The 21,422-nt window shown below is 58.5% G+C and overlaps 1 protein-coding gene across 1 annotated transcript; it reads right to left on the reverse strand.

Annotated features, from left to right (window-relative positions):
• Positions 1-722: 722 nt before the first annotated feature.
• Positions 723-15,187, reverse strand: SH3BP1 (SH3 domain binding protein 1; the record flags this gene model as incomplete). The annotated part of the gene is made up of 18 exons (XM_080705296.1): positions 723-1,135; positions 3,219-3,313; positions 4,340-4,487; positions 4,760-4,857; positions 5,786-5,902; positions 6,672-6,752; positions 6,831-6,912; positions 7,562-7,673; positions 8,755-8,900; positions 9,176-9,266; positions 9,396-9,464; positions 10,574-10,718; positions 11,462-11,538; positions 11,632-11,743; positions 12,630-12,706; positions 13,672-13,776; positions 13,980-14,028; positions 15,129-15,187. The coding sequence occupies 18 exons, from the start codon at positions 15,185-15,187 to the stop codon at positions 723-725; spliced, it is 2,076 nt and encodes a 691-aa protein (XP_080561422.1).
• Between the last annotated feature and the right edge of the window lie 6,235 nt (positions 15,188-21,422).

Genomic DNA, 21,422 nt, shown 5'->3' on the forward strand with positions numbered 1-21,422 from the left:
CTGGGGCTTTGGTAGTTCTAAGCAGAGACTCATTTGGGCCTCACACCACCACTGTGGCAGGGCCGTCAGACTGTCTCAGATGAAACGGCTCAGGATCTGGAGAACAAGCCCAGCTTTGGAATCAGCGAGGCCTAGGTCCTCACTCCAGGCAGGCCTTGCTTGGCGTGACCTCAGCCGTCACCTCTTCCCAGCCTCAGCCTGCTCGCCTGCAGGAGGTGAGGCTATTTACTTCCCTGGAAGAAGAGTCAACGGGAAACCGAGCACAGAGAAACACAGTGTGCAGCTCAGAGCAAGCCCTCAGAACGCTGTTTTCGGCTCAGACTGGAAGGGAGAAAGGAGGCAAAGAACATGTCATTCTTCTCCTTTGTGAAAGCGGACAGAAAATAAAACTATCATTTGGGCAGCTGCTCCAGTTTTGTCCAAAATAATTTATTTGCCAGCCTTACAAAAAAAATAACATTGGCAAGAGAAAAATAAGTCCTATAGGATCAGGCAAGCCTGTCCTTCCTTCTGGTGGCTCCCCGGGACCCTGCCAGAGAGTGGGAGCTGGGGAGGGTTCCCAAGCCCAGGTTGGAAAGGAAACAGGAAGCAGAGGGCGTCGGGAGCCCTCCTGGCTGTGGGGGCCAACCCAGGGGGCACCAAGGCACTTGGGGGGCAGGCTGTCCCGGAGGACAGGGCGGGCAGGAAGGGCACAGAGGGCTAGTTGGGGAGGAGCTGCCTGCTCAGTCGGTGTCCGAGGCAAGGCCCCTGTGCCGGGGCTGGGGGGGCGCTGCGGGGACAGTGGGGACTCCACCTGCAGCCTCAGGGGCCCCTCCGTCTTCTGTGGTCGCCCTCAGGTCCACCTGTGCACGCATGCTTGTAGAGACCTGGCTGGGGGAGGCTGGCCCGAGGGAGGGTGAGCCGGGGGAGGCCGGTGAACGCCGGCTCTGGCGTCGGGCAGGCTGAGGGGGAACAGGGGGCAATGGGGGTGGCACCGCGGGGGCCCGGAGGCTGCTGCCCATCAGACGGCGGGGCAGAGCCCGGGGGGTCCCGGGGCTGACAGAGCCGGGGGGCAGGGGTGGGGCTGGAGGGGAGGAGCGGGCGCTGGAGAGCTGGGGGGGCGGCACAGTGGGCCGGGCTGGCGCGGGGCGCTTAGCTGTGGAGGAAGGAGAGGAGCGCAGTTAGGAGACCCGCCCGGGGTGCGTGCACCAAGCTCTCCTACCACAGGACCTTTGTGTTTGCTGTCCCTTGTGCAGGGGCCTCTCCACTAGGTCTCTCTTCGTGCACCTCACTCCTCAGAGCCCACCGCGGTGATTCGGTTGGAGCAGCTCCTCTGTGCCCACCCAGTTACTCTGTCCCACTTCCCAGATTATCATTGTTATTATTTTTTAAAAATTATTTGTTTGCGGTACTAGGAACAGAACTCAGGAGCATTCCACCTCTGAGCCACACCCCCAACCCTTCAACCCTATTTTATTCTTATCTTGAAACAAGGTCTCACTAAGTTGTAGAGGGCCTCAATACATAGCTGAGGCTGGCCTGCGATCCTCCTGTCTCAGCTTCCCAAGTACTAGGATTATAAGCATGGGCCACCACACCCAGCTTTATTTTTCTAAACAGAGTCTCCCTAGGTGGGTGAGAGTCTCACTCCACTGCCCAGGCTATCTTTGAACCTGTGATCTTCCTGTCTCAGGAGCATTGGGATTACAGTTGTGTGCCACCATGCCCCGTTCCTTTTATTTATTTATTTATTTATTTATTTATTTATTTAGTGGTACTGGGGATGAAAACCAGGGACATTCTACCTCTGAGCTACACCTCCAGCCTTATATATTTTAATCTCTTCTTTGTGTGTGTGTGTGGTACTGGGAATGGAACCCAGGGGCTTTTCTACCTCTGGGCTATATCCTAGACCTATTTTTTAATACTTTATTTAGAAACAGGGTCTCACTAAGTAGCTGAGGCTGGCTTTGAACCTCTGCGATCCTCCTGTCTCAGCCTCTCAAGCACTGGGATGACAAGCGTGCGCCACCATGCCCGGCTCCATCTTTTTATTTTTTGAAAACAGGATCTCACTGAGTTGTGAAGGGCCTCGCTACATAGCTAAGGCTGATCCTCTGGTCTCCGCCTCCCTCACGCTGGGATTACAAGCGTGCGCCACCACGCCCGCCTCCATTTGTATTTTGTATTTGGGAACAGGGTTTCACTAAGCTTCTGAGAGCCTCGCTAAGTGGCTGAGGCTGGCTTCGAACCTGTGTGATCCTCCTGTCTCAGCCTCTCAAGTACTGGGATTATAAGCGTGCGCCACCACGCCTGGCGTTTATCTTTTGAGACAAGGTCTTGCTAAGTCACCCAGGCTGGCCTTGAACTTGCAATACTGCCTCAGCCTCCTGAGCAGCTGAGATCATTGGTGTGCGCCACCGTGCCCAGTTCACATTGTAGACTGATGTAAGCCACCTGTCCCTGTGACACCTGGGTCTTGGTTACCTCCTCTCAGAAGCCACCCCCTCCCAGAATTCCCACTGCAAAGTCCTGACCCGTGAGGCGGCCGAGGGGCTCTGGACTCTGGCCCTGGCTCCATCAGCGGGGGCCTGGGGCGATTCGCTGGCTCTCTCTAAGCTAACTAGCACCTTTCTCTGCTCATTTAGGAAAATGGCCAGAAGCCCCCTCCTCCAGGAAGGCCCTGGTGGCCCCACAGCTCCTGAGGCTGCTCCAGCTACTCCCAGGGGTTCAGTGTACCCCGGCAGTACAGGGCTGGCAGATGTCTGTCGCCCTGGTGAGGACCCCCACCCAAACCCCTGCCTCAACTCTCGGTGTTCGGCCACGTTCATAGGTTAGCGCACCAGAGGGGTTCGGGCCAGACTTCCTACCCGCCCTGCCTCTTCCCCTCCGTTGCCCTCTGAAGCCATCACCTCCAGCCTCACCTTCTGCAATCTCTGGGCTTCTGGAAGGCCCGACGCCCCCATGCCCACATCAGCTAGTCTCCCTTCTCCCTGTGCTGGAGCCCTGGCCCATTCTCCACACAGCCTCGGAGGAAAGTGTGATCCCTGCTCCATCACACAGGAGACTGAGGCCCAGAGAGGTGATGTCACCTGCCCGAGGTCACAGAGCTGGAATCGGAGCCCAGAGTGCCAGGTGGCAAAAGCCGGGCTTCTAACTACCCCTGTCCCTGGCGGTCTAGGTAGATGGGCTGGGCTGGGGCCGCCCGCCTGTCCCCTTCCTGCCCACAGTCAACTCACTCCGCCGGGCCGCGTCTTCCACGGGTGCAGCCATCTCCGGGGGGCTCCTGCTGACCTTGGGGGAGGCTGGTCTGGGTGGTACTTCGGACTCTGCCCTGATGAGGGAAGAAGGGGTGAGGTCAGGCTTCTCCCCCTTCCACCTGAATTTCGGGGGATCTCCCACCTGTATGTAGAGTTTGGGTCCTCTACAACTTGCTCTCCATCACTTAGGGCTGTGCCAAGGACCAGTCCCCCAGGCTGGGTCCCCGGGAAGGTGTTTCTGGCACGAGTCAGGGTTTGTGTGCAGGGAGCCCTGGCAGCCATGTGACCCTGTGGCCTGGAACCCCGGCTCGAAGGGCAGCGTTCATTTGTCTGTTTCATCTGAGGAAACGCATGGGTGGGCCACGCCGTCTGTGGGATAGTGACCAATACCTGCTTGGTGTGGAGGGCACACGGTGCCACAAAGCCTTCCAGGTGAAGGGAGCAGAGAGAAGAGCAGAGGGCTTTATTTATTTATTCAGCAGTACTGGAGATCGGACCCGGGGCATTCTGCATGCAACTAAACACTCAACTCTATTATTATCATTATTATTGTTGTTGTTAAGTTTTTGTTTTGGTGCTGGGGATTGAACCCTATTTTTTTTAGTTTGAAACAAGGTCTAAGTTGCGGAGGGCCTCACTAAGTGGCTGAGGCTGGCTGTGAACCTGCGATCCTCCTGTCTCAGCCTCCCAAGTACTGGGGCTACAGGCGTGCACGACCATGCCCAGCTTATTTTATATATTTTTTGGAAACAAGGTCTTGCTAGGTTGCTGAGAATGAGTCTTGAGACACTGCCAAGGGGGTCCAGCGACCTTCACCCCCCCCCAGTCTCAGCCTCCCCAGTGCTGGGATTACAGGCGTGCGCACCACACCCAGCCGTCAGGTGCTCACTTCCCAGTTCCCTAAACCCCCGGGGCAGCGTAGGTGCTTAGTAACAGCACACACTCATCAAGGGGACACACGTGGACTTGAAGGGCACTGCCCGAGTCACGCCCACCCACTCCCAACTCCCGGCCCGGTCCTTGGCATTGAAAATACCAATAATGCCATCACCTGGCACCCCAGGTGGAGCCGGGAGGGGCCATGCGCCTTCAGGCCTCACCTTTCCTTGGGAGCCCCCGGGGTGGGGGCCAGGCTGCCAGCCGGGGTGGGCACAGGGGCAGGTGGCCGCTCCTCAGAGGCCGGCCTGTCGCCGCCCTGGTCCTGGGGGGCGAGGGCCGAGAAGAGGCCCGACACGTTGAAGCTGATGTCTGCGAACAGCAGGAGCAAGTCTCCAGTCAGAGCCTTTACGGGCCAGCCTCCGGCCTCGGCCCGTGTGTCAGGACCGCTGTCCCGTTCGGTGACAGTCCCACAAGGCAGGTGGGTCACCTCATTTCACAGAAGAGAAACAGGCCCGGAGTGGAGGAGCGGTTCCCTTCAGAACTCGCGGTGAGTTCAGGGCTCCCAGGGACCGTGGGTAGGACTGGGTAGCCCGCAGCCAGGTGGAGGGGACAGTGGGGTGTCACCCGGGCAGGAGTCTCACCTCCAGGGAAGAGGGTGTCTGCGTGCTGAATCAGAGCCTCCACCACACCCACCACCTGGATGGAAGACGCAGAGGCCGTATCCAGCTGGGCCTGGTCCCTGGCACAGAAAGAAGGCAGAATGAGTCATCCACTGGGCAAAGCTGGGTTTTTTTTTTTTTGTTTGTGTGTGTGTGGCAATAGGGATTGAATCTAGGGACATTCTACCTCTGACCTACACCCCTAGACCTTTTTATTTTTACTTTGGAACAGAGTCTCACTGCTTGCTGAGGCTGTCCTCAAATCTTCCATCCTCCTGTCTCAGCCTCCCAAGCACTAGGATGACAGATGTGTGTCACCACACCTGGCTTGGCGATGTTTTAATGAGCCCAACGATCTGCCCTGTGCCAGGAACTGGGTACACCATGATCAACACATTGAGTCCCTGTTCTCAAAGAGCTCAAGACCACTGTTGATGACGTGTCACTCACATGCCAGTTTCTCCCATCCTTTACCTGTGACAGACATTACTAGTCAATCACAGGCCCTTTCCTCACAGTTTTTAGATTCAGGGGGCCTTTACCAAGCAATCGAACTCAGCACATGGGATGAGATCTTTGTGCCATCTATATCCTGGTAATGATAAGCTCCCACCTATCCTAGCCCTTTACAGTTTACAAAACATTTCTCTAGTCATCATCTTACCTAATTCTCAAAGCAAAACCCCTCAAGATGTGTGTGATCTCCTCCCAATATACAGAGGAGGAAGAGGAGGTCCAGGGAGTGACTCCCCAGGGCCCACCGGAGGGTCGGGCGTAAGGCTAGAATTGGAGCTTTGGGCTCCATGCCCCACACCAGGCCACCAAGCACCCATCACCACCACTGCCCAGAGTGCCTGTTGCCAGACCCCGTGGAGTCCTTGATCCCTGCAGGCTGCTTGCTCAACCCACTCTGCAGATGGGGAAAATGAGGCCCAGAGAAATAAGCAACAGATGGCCGGGGAGGGGACCGCCTGCCCCTGTGACCTCCCCCTTCCCATGGCCCCTCACCCTTCTTTCTCAGGTGGCCACAGCAGGTTAGGCCCCAGGACGATGGCAATGTTGCTGGGCGTCATCCTGTTCACCTCCTGCTCCTCAGCCAGCCGTGCCAGGAACTTCATCAGGTACCTGGGCCAGGAGGTCGGCTTGGGCGAGGGCACTAGGCCACCATCACCCACCGACGCCCCGAAGGGCTGAGCACTTCCCAGCCCAGGGTTTCCGAAGAGCAGGGAAGACATCACACAGGACAGCTTTACATGTCTTCATTTTTTTGAGACTGGGTCTTACTCTGTTGCTGGGCTGGCCTCAAACTCTTGGGCTCACATGATCCTCCCTCCTCAGCCACCACTTTGTCTGTTTTTTGCTTGTTTTTTGTTTGCAATACTAGGGGTTGAACCCAGGGGCATTCTACCTCCGAGCTACACACCCAGCCCAATTTTTTATACTTTATTGTGAAACAGGATCTCACTACGTTGCAGAGGGCTTAAGTAGCTGAGGCTGGCTTTGAACCTGCGATCCTCCTGTCTCAGCCTCCCAAGTCCTGGGATTACCACCATGCCTGGCCCTGCTGATTTCAAACTTTTAACAGGTAAATCAGCTGACCCACTTTTTTTTTTTTTTTTGCAGGTCTGGGGATGGAATCCAGAGGCATTCGACCTCCGAGCTATACCCCCTGCCCATTTTTTCTTTCTTTCTTTTTTTGGTGGGAGTATAGCCCGGAGGTAGAAAGCCCCTGGGTCCCACCCCCGGTACCACATACAAAAAAGACCAGAACATCAAATTTGTATTTTCAGAAATAATGCGTAGGACATGCTGGCAGGCCCAGACCCAAACCCAGGGCTCCTAAGTCCCAGTGGGGCTCTGGCTCCGGGGAAGCAGCTGATGAGGCTGGACTCACCTGAGGTTGCCGAGGTTCTCGGGGGGCAGGCGGCTGCACACTTTTCGGAGGGCCTCCAGCCGGGCCCCAGACTCCTTCAGGCTGGGGAGGGAGAGTGAAGGTGAGCCAGCCCCGGGCAGCCGCCGCCTCTTCATTCTCCCAGTGCCCCCCAGTCCTCACCTGGCGGCTCTCATCCAATCATCATAGAGGTCAAAGGTCATCAGGGGCTCCGGAAGCTCCCGGAGATAGGACTTGAGGGCACCTGAGGCAGGAGCAGTGGGAAGGTCAAAGGCGGCTCCAGCTCACCTCTCTGCGCCCCCAGTTCCCAGCTCTCTCCAGGTGGGAGGAGCCGCCAGCCCTGTCCACACTAACACATCCAGGTCTGATAGGGTCTTTGGGCCACAGGCCCTTTTGACTAAATGGTTAGTGATCCTGTCCCCAGAAAGATATGTATGGATTCCGGGAGGTTCATCACAAACCCTGGATTGAAAACCGCGTACGTCTTTTTGCATGTGTGTGGTGCTAGGGATCGAACCTAGGGTATCCTGCCTTTGAGCTACATCCACAGCCCTTTTAATTTTTGTTTTGAAACAGGGTCTCGCTAGGTTGCTGAGAGCCTCACTAAGTTGCTGAGGCTGGTCTTGAGCCTGCGCTCCTCCCATCTCACCCTCCCAAGTACTGGGATTATAGACGAGTGCTACTTTTTACTTTCAAATGAGGTCTCACTAAGTTGCTGAGGGCCTCGCTAAGTTGCTGAGGCTGACCTCGAACCCGTGATCCTCCAGTCTCCACCTGCCAAGTAAAAGGGATTATAGGTGTGCACCACCAGGCCTTAAAACCAGATCATCGTGGGGTTAATTCAGGAAGTTGTGTCCCGCCCTGTCCCAGCCAGGACTCCGAGGATGAGGCACCTGCCACAGCATGGGGGTCGGAGCAGAACTCCTCCAGGCTCTGGGGGTCGGAGGCCATTGTCTGCTTGAGGCGTTTCAGCACTGAGGCCCCAGCGGCTAGCCGGAAGAGGCCCTGGCGAGTGAGAAAATGGGGGTCACAGAGTGAGAACAAGGCAGGGCGCTCTGGCTGGGAGTCCCTGGCTTGCTCGTGGCTTGGCAGGCTGCTGGCCCTCAGTGTCCGCACTGGCATGGCGGCAGAGGACCGCATGTCTAAAAACCCTGGACTTTTTGTGTGTGGGGGGTATTGGGGATAAAACTCAGGGACCTTCTACCTCCAGACTAGAATTCCAGACCTATTTTATACTTTATTTGGAAACAGGGTCTCACTAAGTTGCTGAGAGCCTCACTAAGTATCTGAGGCTGGCTTTGAACCTGTGCGATCCTCCTGTCTCAGCCTCCCAAGTGCTGGGATTACAAGCATGAGCCACCACGCTCGGCATCCCTCTTGACTCTTAAAGTACCTATTTCCTAGAATGTGTAGGAATTGTAGGGAGATAGGAGTGTGGCTGGGAGTGGAAGGGAGAAAGGAGGTCCTGCAGGATTGTCAGGAAGCCTGCGCCTTTAATGTTGAGGCATTTTCCTCTTAAGTGTCTGTTAGGTGTTTTTTTTTGGCACTGGGGATTGAACCCAGGTGCATTCTACCTTTGACCTCCATCCGCAGCCCTATTTTATTTATCTTAACAGGGTCTCGCTCGGTGGAGGAGAGCCTCAGTACTTGCTGAGGCTGTCCTCGAACCTGCTATCCTCCTGTCTCAGCCTCCCAAGTACTGGGATTACAGGCGTGCGCCACCACGCCCTGCATTTATGAGTCTGTTAGAAAAGGGTCTGGTGCCCAAACAACACCGAGGGGCAGTGGCGAGATGGGGCCAGCCTGTGACAGTGGCGCCCTCGTTTCAACGCCACCTCCTCATGGGGCTTGGGCAGGTCGCCTCTGTCTCCTCCTTGCAAAATGGAGCCAACGAGGGCTCCATCCGAGGTCGGTGGGGTCATTAAGTGGAGTGAGGAGTGCAAGGGCAGGTGCCAGTGCCGGGCCACGACGGTGTCGGGACGTGGGAGGTAGTTTCAGTTTAGCAAGAGGAGGCCACGCCTTCTCAGAGGCACTTGACCCTGGAGTGGGTGGCGCGAGGTCCTGACTCCCCGCCCAGCCTGCCCACCTCTTCCTGCATGCCCTCGGACAGCAGCATCAACACGCAGGCCTCGATGGGCAGGGCGATGTCCCGGCCTAGCTCCTGCAGGTGACTTCTGAGGGACACCCCATACACCCTGGAGAAGGAGCCGGCCATCATCGAGGGGTCGGAGTCTGCAGGGATGAGACAGGTCAGAGGCCGGGGGTCCTCCCACCCCTGCGCTGTCAGGCCAGGGCAGACAGGGCATCCCCGGAGTCCTCAAGCCTCTCACCCTTGGGGAGACTCCTGGCCCTAGCTCCCCCCCCATCCCATCCACCACACCAACCCAATCAGGCCCTCCCCTGGTCAGAACTCATCCATGGCTCCCTACTGCCCTTCAGGATGAGGGGCGAGCTGCTTAGCGGGCGCAGAGCAGCCCGGGCTGTGGGCTTGGCTGCCGCGTCTCCACCTGCTTGGCTCTGGTTTTCCTTCAGCTCGGTCAGGGCTGTGTCCAGGGAGCTCAGGGACCTGCGATGGTAATCCGCCTGAATCTCCAGGAGCTGTGGGGACAAAGGGACACCGCAGGGGAGTGAAGGAAGCTGAGCCTTCTCTGGAGCAGACCCCCACCACCACACGGGCCTGGGGGCTCTGGCACCCACCCCTGGCTCCGGACCCCTCTTTGGACTCACATGAATGAAGTAGTTGGCATAGGAGTCCTCCTTGGTGGCGAAGTGATACAGGTCGGCCAAGTACTCATCCTTGGGAACAGAGAGGGGAGCGCTTACACCAGTGGGGGCTGGGGGCCGAGTGGGGAAACCGAGGTCCAGAGGGGACAATGACCTGCCCAAGGCCACGCAGCTGCACACAGAGAGTCCCAGGCAGATCTACTCTCTGCCAAGCTCCGGACTCAGGGCCAGCCCACAGGAGCCCCTTGAACTCTGGAGGGTTTTTATGGCTTCTAGCCCTTGTGTCTGGGCCCCCAGATATTTGGAACAGTGCCCGCCTGCCTTTCTCTTTCACTGGAGCTGGACCCCAGGGCCTTCTGCATGCATGGCAAGTGCTCTCCCACTCAGCTACACCCGACCCTTTTAATGTTGAGACAGGGTCTTGCTAAGTTGCCCAGGTTTGCCTTGCTCTTATGATCCTCCCTTGCGTAGCTGGAATTACAGGCAGGTGCCGCTGAACCTGGCTGCAACCATTCCTTCATTTTTAACCTTCATTCAGGCATGCATTCATTCACCCACTCCATTCCTCACTTGTTTTTTTTATCATGGTTCAGATGTCATATGTCCCCCAAAGCTCATGTGTTGGAGCCCGTCTCCGTTCAGCAGGGCTCAGAGGGGAGGCACGGGTGGAGGAGGCGGGCCCCTGGGGAGGGTGCCTTGAGGACTAGGTCTGTCCTGGCCCTTCCTTTGGCGCTGTCTGCTTCCAGGTGCCACAATTTGAGTGGCTTTTCTCTGGGGCCTGCCTCCGCCCTGTTCCCACCTTGAAGCTGACTATGGATGGAACCTCTCTCCCTTATGAAGCCACCACGAAAATGTCTCTTCCTCTGAGTTGTTCTTCTCAGGTACTTTGGTCACAGCGACGAAAAAGGTGACTTCAACACCCTGCAAACACCATTCGCTCATTCACCCGGCAAACACACCGAGAGCCCGGTGAACAGACTGTGTTCCTTCTGTGGTCTACACAGAGCAGCTCTGAGGCAATGCCAAGTCTAGTTTCTGGTACCTGATGGCCTGGATTCAAAGCCGGCTCCACTACTTCCTAGCTGTGTGGCCTTGGGCGAGTCACGCCACCTCTCTGAGCTCGTGCTTCCTCCTGCCAGGACGGGAGGCACCCCACCAGCCACACGTCGGGGGGCCCTCACCTTGCACTGCTCCACCTTCTTCTTCAGCTCCTCCTCCTCCTCTTTCAGCGTCTCCACCTTGGTGGCTGCAGTGGTGTGGCTGTAATTGTTTGGGCCGCCGCCCTGGCCTTGACTGCTGCCTGAGTTCTTGGCTGCCTGGCTGAGCCTGGGAACAATCCCAAGGTGGGGAGGTCACAGGCCCCACTGCAGGTCCAGAGCCAAGCGTCCCCTCCACACACCTGACCACTCAGGAGTCTGGGATTTGTAGACAAATCCCTTGGCCTGGGCCAGAGTGCTCTTCGGCGACCCCTGGTGGCAGGCTTGGTGATTACACTCACTTGGCTCTAGGGTGTAGCATGGGTCTCTCTCCTGCCATGGGGGATTTTGGAGGATTGTGGGTACTTTAGATTTTAGCATCACCAGCACATATATACCTGCACCTAGTGGGCCCTGCAGTGGCAAAGGCCTCAAGGTTCTGTGATCATTTCTGTGGCCCAACCTCGGCATGGGCTCCTATTTTTATTTTTATTTTTTGGTACTGGGGGTTGAACCCAGGGTATTTTACCTCCAAGGCCCTTCTTATTTATTCCTTTATTTTTTGGTACTAGGGACTAAACCCAGGAACATTCTGCCTCTAAGCAATACCTCCATCCTTTTTTATTTTTTTTTTTGAGGGCCTGGATAAGTTGTTGAGGCTGGCCTCAAACCTGTGATCCTCCTGTCTCAGCATCCCAAGTGTTGAGATTACAGGCGTGCACCGCCATGCCCAGCTTCATTTTTTAGTCTGAGACAGGTTCTTGCTAAGTAAGTCCCGGAGGAGCTTGCTGAGTTGCTGAGGTTGGCCTCAAACCTGCAATTCCCTGTCTCAGCCTCCCAAGTACTGCATGCGCCTTCTTGCCCGGCTCCTACCTGCTCTTGAGGGCGCTCCAGTCAGATACCAGCTTCTGCAGGCTTTTCTTGTGCTTGAGGATGGCTGGCAGCTCCTCCTGGGGACGGGCACGGGGGAGGGGAATCAGGAGGCTGGGGGAGGGGGCTTAGGGGAAGGAGGGGGCTGGGGCCTGGGCAGGGGTCTGGGTCACCTCGCTCAGCCTGCTGAGTGGCTGCAGGACGTCCCTTTCCAGGGTCATCTCGAACTCAGCCAGGATGCGGGCCAGCTGGTTCTGGATGACGCAGCTCATCTCCAAGGCCTTCCTGTGGACACAGTGCCTGGTGGGCCCGGGTCCTGCAGCCCTCGCCCCCACCTGCAGACACCCAGCGGGTCGCCCCTCCGCCCCTTCCTCTTTCTCTCTCAGGGCTGGATGTCTTTTTTTTTGGGGGGGGGGATGGAACCCAGGGCATTGTACAGCCAAGCTATACCCCCAGCCCTATTTTTCAGTCATTTTATTTTATTTTATTTTATTTTATTTTATTTTCTGCGGGTCTGGGGATGGAACCCAGAGGCATTTGACCTCCAGGCTACACCCCTGCCCAATTTTTTTTTTTTATTCTTTATTTTGAAACAGGGTCTCACTGAGTTGCCGAGGGCCTCACTAAGTAGCTGAGGCTGTCCGTGAACTGCGATCCTCCAGTCTCAGCCTCCCAGATGCTGGGATTACAAGTGTGCGCCACCACGCCCAGCTAGTCTTTTTATTTTTGAAAGAGGGTCTCACTGTGTTACAAAGGGCCTCGCTAAGTAGCTGACTGTCCGTGAACCATGATCCTCCAGTCTCAGCCTCCTGAATGCTGGGATTACAAGCGTGCGCCAACATGCCCAGCCCTGGACATCTTTTTTTTTTTTTTTTTTTTGGTGGTACTGGGGTTCCTGGAAACCCTTCTACCTCAGGGTTACACTCCCAGACCTATTTTTATATTTTTATTTGGAAACAGGATCTCTTAAGCCAGCATGGCTGGCTTTGAACCTGCGTGATCCTCCTGTCTCTGCCTCCCAAGTGCAGGGATTACAAGTGTGCACCACCAGGCCCAGCCCTGGACATCTTTTTAATGTGGGTGCCCTTGCTGACCTGGATTGCCCTCCCCCCTGCAGCCCAGGTGGCTTCTGGGCATCCCTGGGTAAGGGCTGGCCCCCATCCATGCTCACCCCATGCTGGAATCAGGGTCCAGCTCCTTGAAGCTCTCGGCCATTGTGGTGGAGAGGGCCATGAGGGGAAGTTTCTTCTGCAGGGAGGATGGGGTGAGCTGTGAGCCTGACGCCCTCCCTCCGCCGTGGGTGAGCCCCCAGGGCAGGGAGGAAGGAACTCAGGAGCGCCAGTCATATCACAGGAGAGGAGACAAGGCACAGAGGGGGTGACATCGCCCTGTGATCGTGCCCAGCCCTCACCCAGGGGGGGTCCTCTTTCTCCCTTCCCAGAAGTCACCTGATTGGGCAAAAAGAAATGACCAGATCCCACCATAGACTAGGAAACTACAATACAGAGAGGGCGGGGAACTTGCCCATGGTCACACAGTTGGACAGAGAAAGGAAGGAAGAGCTGGCTTTGGAGTGGACCTTTCTCCTGACCCAGGGCACAATGTGTGGCTGACCTGGGCCCTGCGGAGTGCTGCGCTCAAACCATGTGCAGCTCCCGACGACCCCGGCACCACTGACCACAAGGAGCTGCTGACTCTAAAACATGCCCCACACCCACCTGGAGTTTCAGAGAGCGCCCGGCTTCGGGACAGGAGAGACCAGGGCCAAACCTCACTTTGGGCGCTCGCTAGCTGAGGGGCCCCGGGGCAGATAACTCAAAGACTCTGTGTCCATATTTATAAAACTGCACCCCGTCTAGGGCTGCTGCTGGGATCTAGTGAGACCTTGTCGGAGCTTCGCAAGAGACTGGCAGCAGTCAGCCAACAAATGCTCCTGCTGGTTGATACTGGGGAGTCACTCGGAATCTTCCCTCTGAGAGGCTGCTCTGCTGTGGACTGGCCAGAGGCCCGGCCTGGGCTCTCAGGGATGGGGCAGGGGGAGCGGGGCGAGAAGGGGCTGGGGAAGCCTGGGTCTCAGGAGTGGGGTCCCCAGGGGCCCTGGGTCCGAGCAGTCTCCAGGCCACTGGTGCCGAGGCTCAGGTTGGCAGGGGGTCCTCGGCCCCAGTGGTCCTAGCCTCCTCCCCAGGCCCCTCCTCCCCGGGACCCCCACTCACCACCCGCTTGTCCATGTCTGCCCCAGTCTGGCCCTGCAGACAGGCTTGCAGCCGTTTGTGGACATTGTGGGCTGCTCTCTTGGCTGGCTCCAGCCGCTGCTCCACCTGGGGTAGGGAGATGGGGGCGGTGGATCATGGGGGTGTCTGTGTTCCCTCCCTGCCCCGCTGTCTCCCCCAGAACAGGAGCTGACTGGCTCATCCCTCCTCCCCGGGCCCTCAGGCCAGCAGCCTGGGAGTGAGTACCTCCAGCCCGCTGGCCCGCAGCCTGCACAGGCCTGCCTCCCGAGGGCCACAGCCCAGGCCTGTACCTGTAGCAGGTCCTCGCCCAGGAACTCTGCGGTCTCCGTCTCAGGTGTGCTGCGGGAGGGGGGCAGCTTGTGCCGAGCTGGCCTGGGTTAGGCACCCCCTGCGAGCCCCAGGATCCCACCACAGGGCCCCTGGGCCCCAGAGGCTTTAGTGCCCCTCCCTGGTGGGGCCATCCTGGGTGGCCTGCCCCACCGCCTCATCCTAGTCTGAGCACATTCCATGGGGCGGGAATAGGATAAGTGACTTTTTCCTCCTCCACCCAGGGCTGGGTGAGAAGTGGGCCGTGAAACTGAAGGGGGCCCAGCTGTGGGACACGGGGGGGAGGGGGGGGCAAAGCCTCTCCCCGCAAACTGTCCGCCTGCCCCGGAAAGAGGGGGCCTAGGCTGGGCCCAGGAACGGAAGTGCGGGAGCTGTGACTGTCAGGCACACTGGACCGGAGGGGGCTGCGATGCTGACCAGGCCCCAGGACCCTGCCCCAGCCACGTGGGGACGCTGAGGCCCCGGAGCGAGTGGCCTGCTGCCCAGACACACGCGGCATCTGTGCCTGTGTGGGGCTGGGGTAGGTCCCTGCACACCCTGTCCCCTCCCCTGGGCCCACGGAATGGGGAACTCCGGGGCTGGGGAAGAGGAGCAGAGAAGGCAGGCCCTCCGAGGCTCCCCAAACTTCCGGCCTCTGCTCTACCAGCTCAGGGGCTGGGGGCGGGAAGGGAGGGGGTCCGGGGACGTTTCCACCTGAGCCTGGGAAAAGCAGAAGCAAGACGGGGAAGCAGAGGCCCTAGGGTGGGAGGAGGGGACGGCCCCTCCTCCCCAGACCCTGCCTCTCCTCCCCTCCCCCAAGGTCTGGGGCCCGAATCCACCCTCCGCCTCCCCCACCCATTAGCCAGAGGTAGTTAACTGGCCCCGCGGTCCAGAGTGGACAGGTGAGCCAGGGAGGGCGGCGGATCCCAGACCCAGGGAGGCAACGAACGCAGCGCCCTCGGTCAATTCCCCGCAGCCCCTCTGACCCAGGCGGGCACCCCTCCGTCCGAAGGCCGCTCTGCCCGGGCTGGGGGGCGTCCAGGGGGCGCAGGAGCAGCAGGAGTGGCGTGGGAGGGCGCTCGCCCGCCGTCCCCAAGCCTGGGAGTGCGCGGGCTGGAAGGGGTGACACTCACCGTCCCAGGCTGCCCGTGTGGGCCAGCTGCCGCATGCGGTGCAGCTGCCTCCTCATCATCGCGGGGCCGGGCGGGGGTCGAGGCCGCAGCCCCGGCCAGCCAGCCGGCCTCCGCAGCCGGGCCCGGATGGGGGGGCGGCGCGCCCGCTTCCTGGGCCGCGCCGAGCCTCGGCTCACGACTCCGCCCCCGGCCCAGGTCACTCCTCCAAGTTTGCCGCCCGCTCTCCCGGCTTCCGGGCCGGCTGACCCCCGCGCCCCGGAGCGGCCGCCGCCTCGCCGTCCCCAGGTGGCGCCCGGCTCCGCCCCGCCCGCCCCGCCCGCGGCGGGGAGCAGGTAAGCCGACTCCCGCGCCGCCCTCGGCCCCCGGCCAGGGCACGGACAACCTTTGCACCGCCCTTAAAGGGGAAAGGGGCTCCGTGCGCGGGAGGGATGCTGCCCTGGGCGCTCCCGCAGAGGTCCTCGGGCCACCTCTGTCCCGGTTGCAGCGCTGGGAGCTTTGGCTTCCTGGGACCGCTGGCTGCCGCGTGTTCTTGGATGAGTCCTTGCTTCTAGTGGCCTGCTTGGCCAGCTGTCCTGGCCCTGCCCATCCCACAGGGTGGACAGGACAGCCCTGCCTGCTCCTGTCCCTCTTTAAGGGGTCTCGGCAGGGACGGTTTCTCCCACCTCAAAGCTCCTTCTCACACTCTTCCTGGCAAACGCCCCGGTGCCTGCCCTTCCTTTTTGTAAAGCAATAATGTGGGTGCTGCCCTGATCACTTACCCCTTAAACTCTGAGGAGTTACCCTGCTGCCATCTCTCTCTCCCTCCCTCCCTCTCTCTCACACACACAGGAAAGCATTTCATCTCAGAGTTATATCCCTAGCCTCCTTCTTTCTTTCTTTCTTTCTTTCTTTCTTTCTTTCTTTCTTTCTTTCTTTCTTTCTTTCTTCTTTCTTCTTTCTTGTGGTACTGGGGATGGAACCCAGGGGCATCCTACCTCCCAGCGACACCCCCAGCCCTATTTTTTATTCTTTATTTTTATTTTTATTTTTTTGTGGTACTGGGGTTCCTGGAAGCCCTTCTACCTCCGGGCTACACTCCCAGACCTATTTTTACATTTTTATTTGGAAACAGGGTCTCCTAAGCCAGCACGCGGCTGGCTTCGAACCTGCGCGATCCTCCTGTCTCTGCCTCCCAAGTGCAGGGATTACAAGCATGCGCCACCATGCCCGGCTATTCTTTATTTTGAAACAGGGTCTCACTGAGTTACAAAGGGCCTCAAGTAGCTGAGGCTGTCGCGAACCGCAGTCCTCCCGTGTCAGCCTCCCAAATGCTGGGATTACAAGTGTGCACCACCATGCCCAGCTTTATTTTTTATTTTGAAATAGGGTTTCATGAAGTTGTTGAGGCTGTCCTTGAACCTGCAATCTCCCTGTCTCAGTCCCCCAAGTACTAGGATTACAGGTGTGCACCACCATGCCTGGCTAGGAATTCTCTCTTTGGCCCTCCACCCCAAAACAAGTTGGGCACACAGTAGGTGCTCCGTAACTGCTAGTTAACGACCACAAGAGAGGTGTCGGGAATCAGCAAGCCTTCCTTTTCCAGCCCACTGTACCCGAGGCCTGAGGAGCCGGTGGGGTAGGGGAGGGTGTGCAGGAAGCCCCCACCTGGCACTATGCTTTGTTAGTTTCAGTTCAGTTCCAGACTACATGAGCACCTACTGTGTGTGGACAGACAGACCCAGCACGTCCCAAAGGCAGCACCTTGGCCTCACAGGACTCCGTATTGTCCTCAGCACAGGCACCTAGCACGCACTCCCTGGAAGCTGGCTGTCCCTTCACCCCTGATGTGAGTCTGGCAGGCCCCACAGAGGTGGGGGAGCTGAGCAGGGCCCCAGAAGCTGCCGCATTTGGGCCAGAGCCCACCTGAGTGGAGCCCTCATCCCAGGGTCAAAGGCTCAGGCCGGTGAGGAGATGCTAGGCAAGGTCCACCTCCTTTTTCCCATAGGAAGGCTGCTGGCCAGTGTCTTTTAGGGGTGGCAAGGAACCCCCAGGAGTGGGTTCTAGAGGGGGAAGTGCTTGGGGATGCTTTGATATATGAACCACGAGTCTGGGGTCCTCCTAAAATGTGGGGCTGGGGGTGGAATGTCTGGGTTCTGGTTCAGGCCATCCATCTGCCCCACTGGCCAGGTCCCAGGACTTCTTTGTGGATCCGTTTCCCTGTCTCTGCTATGGACACAGCCCCCTGGGTGTAAATTTAGGAGGTTGACGTGTACCAAGCCGGGACCCTGACCTCAGGTGCCGACCTCCTGCCCCATAAATCCCTGCACTCCAGAGGCTCCTTCTCTCTTCCAGCCTGGACAACTGGGCTTGTCCAGGTGCTTGCCTGGTCTGAAGGCTCCTGAGGGCAAGGCCTGGCTTGAACGTCTGTTCCTTGTGTATCCAGGCCTCAGCCCCAGCTCTGGTCTGGGACAGGCCAGTCTACCTAGACTTAGCAACAGTTGTTGTGGTAACAAGTCTTACTGTCAGCTGGGTGTGGTGGCACATGCCTGTAAGCCCAGTTCTTGGGAGACTTTGCCCAGTACTTAGGAGATTTTGACAAAAGGATTGCAGGTTTGAGGCCAGCCTCAGCAACTTGGTGAGACTGTTTCAACAATAAAATAGGTACAACTTAATGAGACCCTCTTTCAAAATAAAGGATACAAAATAGGGCTGGGGATCAAAGGTAGGGCTCAAAGGTAGAATGCCTCTGGATTCCATCCCCAGTAACACACACACACACACACACACACACACACACACACACACGCACGCGCGCGCGCATGCCTGGGTGTATATCTCAGTGGTGATCACCCCTAGGTTCAGTCCCCGTTATCCCCTCACGAAGTCATACCGTCAGGTCACCCCTGCCAGGGGACTGAGGGGATTCTGGTTCTGACCAGGTGGCTGCTGCGCCTTTTTGTTTTTAGTACTGGAGATTGAACCGAGGGGCATTCTACCTCTGAGTTACACCTCAAACCCTCTTTTATTTTGTATTTTGAAACAGGGTCTTACTAAGTTGCCAAGGGCCTCCCCAGGTGGCTGAGGCTGGCTGCGAACCCAGCTCTGCTGTGTCTCTTGGTTGGGTGATTGATTATTTGGGCTTTCCCTCGTCACAACTGAATGTTGAACCAGAAGGATGGAAGCGCCCCAGGGTGGATCATGAGCTGCTCTTCAAAGGATGTCATCACTGAAGACTTACAGATGTAGTAGTTTCTGTCGGTGACTGCGGAGACCAGAGCTTTTCAGGACTGCAGGTGCGGAAGGACCTCAGAAGTCACCAGCCAACCCCTCCCTCCCCGGGCCCTTTCCTAGTGTGGGGCCCCTCGGCTCGGGTGGCTCTCCCCAGCCAGGTCTCCTCCTGTGCAGGGCGCCCATGCTGAACCCTGTGGGGCCCAGCAGGGTGCTGCGTTCCTGGGAGGTCAGCAGACACAGCTGACAGGATGTGGCATCAGTAGACACCGAGGACGGACCTGGCCGGGTGCTTCAGCCTCTCGCCAGCTGAGTGCTCTTGGCCCAGAGTTCCCCTCTCAGCTCAGTGTCCTCCGTAAGGTGGACCTCATGGGCGGTTGGGAAGATTGAATGAATGTGTGAAATGCTTTAGAAAAGTGCATTTTTGTTGTTGTTGTTGTTATCAGCCCCACCACAAGTCAGGAACAGAAAGATCCTTTACTCCCCATTCCTGCCTCCATTACCCTTAGAGTGTGCCTGGCTGCCCTGGGGTGCTGGGATGGACTGCCGGGTGCTGAGCACATCCTCCTCCCACCTTACAGGGAGTAGACTGAGGCTTCTGGCCCAGGGCCCCTAGCTGGCTAATGGTAGAGGCCCCGTCAGAAGGCAGACCTGATGCCCCGAGGCCCGAGGTACCCTTCCTGCAGCCCGATGGCACTGCCTGGAAACTCCACTAATACTGGCCCTCGCCTGTCTTACCCCATGGCCACTGTGAGGCCCAGCAGGCTTGGCAGATTCGTCTATAAAGCCAGAGTCTGGGCAGTGTGGTGGTGACTGGCGCTGAGGTGGGGTACAGACGTCACCATCCTGCCGCAGACACTCGGAAGCTGCTTGCCTGTGGTCACCCTGAGCTGCCCTCCGAGCACAGGCTCTGCCCAGAGCTGCTGGGGAAGGAGCACTTTCTTGGGCTCCGTAACTCCGTTGCTCCTCCCTCACCCAAAGGCTTCCCAGGAACCCTGGGGTGGGGTAAGCAGGAGGCCTCCTCAGTCCTGATAGCCTGCAGAAGTGTGTACCCTTGACCCCAGTTCAAGAGAGCAGCAGGCCGGGCTGACGGAGGGCTGGGGAGGCAGGAGCAGCGGCCTCCTCGGTGGACACCACTGGTCCAAACTTGGCCTGTGTAAGTGACCTGTGGGCTCTGATCAGGCTCAAGCCTCCGCTTCCTGAGACCTGTGGAGGGCTGTGGTCGCAGAAGCAGCGTCGGCCTCCTGTGTTGGGGATGGCAGGCAGGCCGAGGCTCCCCATTGGTGGTTGCTGAGAAGCTAACTGCAGGCCCTGGCTACCAGCAGCAGTGAAGCGTGGTTTGAGGTCTGGGAAGTCCCGTGGTACTTGGCCATCACCCTTCAAAGCAGAGAACTCTAGACTTGCCTGAATAGGCAAAAAAATTTGGGGATGAATTCTCCCAGCTGGTGGAGGCCAAGGGCCTCCTTCTCTGGTTAGTCACCCCAGACTCTGACAAAGGGCTGCGCTGGTGGCTGGTGCCCTTCTCACGCTGGCCCTTGGGGCGCCATGCTGAGCTCCAGGCTCCGCCTGGCAGGGCGCCACTCAGGAAGGATGAGGGAGGGGCCCGTGCCTGAAGGGGTCCCTGCTCCTACAACAGCCCGGGCTGCTGCCCAGGAACCCCCCTGAGGTGCCTTATGGCTCAGTGGGTCCCTCCTGCTTTTTCAAACAAGGAACTTAAAAGGCCAGAAAGGGAAGCGCTTTGCTCAGTCACACAGCAAGCCTGTGAGCAGGACCGGCATCCGACTCCATCCTGCATCTCATCGCTGCACGGCCTCCCAGCCGGGCCAGGCCCAGGCAGGTGCTGCAGGCAGATGCCTGCAAGGAGGCCGTGCCTAGGGTAGGGGAGAGGACTAGGTCCAGCCAGTGTCCAGGAGAGATGCAGGAGTCACGCTGCAGGGATCCTGTGGGACCCGTGCCTCTTGTCCCATCAGTACTGCTGACACGGAGAAACTCTCCCCTCTGCACCCCTGGCATGGGCCTGGCAGAGGGCTCCCTGCGGCTGCTGATTAGCAAGGAGTGCCCTGGCCTGGCTGGGTCAGCAGCCATATTCAGAGATTAGATGAAGGGTAAATAGCTTCTCACATGTGGGGCTTCCCAGGGTCTTTATCATCTATCCAGAGGAAAAATGGTGGCAGCCCATCGGAGGAATCCTTCCCCGCTGAGCAGTGGGGCCCGCCTGCCTGCCTTCCACAGCCCGCCCTCCCACCACTCTGCTCTGGTGAGCTTTCCCAGCCCCAGCCCTGGCCTCCCACCACCCTGGGCAGGTGAGCCACAGCTGCGGGGCAGGGTGAGCTCAGGACTCCTGGGCCTGCCTTCACACAAGCTGTGATTGGAGACAGGGAGAAGGTAGGGCCCAGGACCTCCAGGGTGGTGCAAGGGCATGGCTGTGTTGGGGGCTGAGCATGGCAGGAAGCCCTGAGCAGCAGGGTGGCCCTCAGCATCTGTAGCAGCCTGGGCCCCTGGCTTCCAGCTGGAAGCCCCTGAGCTGGGCCTCCTCTTTGCAGGGCAGGGCTGGAGAAGCGGCTCTCCAAAGAGGGCGGCAGAGAGGCCGACAGGGCAACCCCAGGGCTCCTCCTACTGTCCCCCTCAACGTCAGAAGGGCCATGTGAGTGGCTGGTCCAGGAAAAGGACGTTTTATTTCCATAAATACTCCTGCTCTCACTCACACAGACTCCACCTCTGACCATGAACAGATGGATGGACAGACGTGAGAGGCCCACAGGAGGCTCCAGCAGAAGCCGATGAGTGAAGACGACACTGAGAACTCTGGGCCCTGCAACCCCCTGGGCCCCTCTGCCCTCGGCCTCAGGCTCCCGCAGTCCTTGGGCCTGTGGCACAGGAGGCCCCGGGAGTGGGCCAGGCCAGGCTCCCCAGTGGCCTCCGGACCAGCCACAGGGCTACTCCAAAAGAAAAGCAAAGAGCAAACCACACACCAGAGTGCAAACAGCAGGGCACAGGCGCCGCCCACGGTTGCCGGGCTCCCACGGAGGCGGCCTGGGCTGGCCCCCAGCTCCAGCAGGGTCTCCGAGTTATGGCTGGGCCTTCCCA

The sequence above is a fragment of the Muscardinus avellanarius genome, assembly GCF_963383645.1.
Source record: "Muscardinus avellanarius genome assembly, chromosome: 11".
Taxonomy (NCBI): domain Eukaryota; kingdom Metazoa; phylum Chordata; class Mammalia; order Rodentia; family Gliridae; genus Muscardinus; species Muscardinus avellanarius.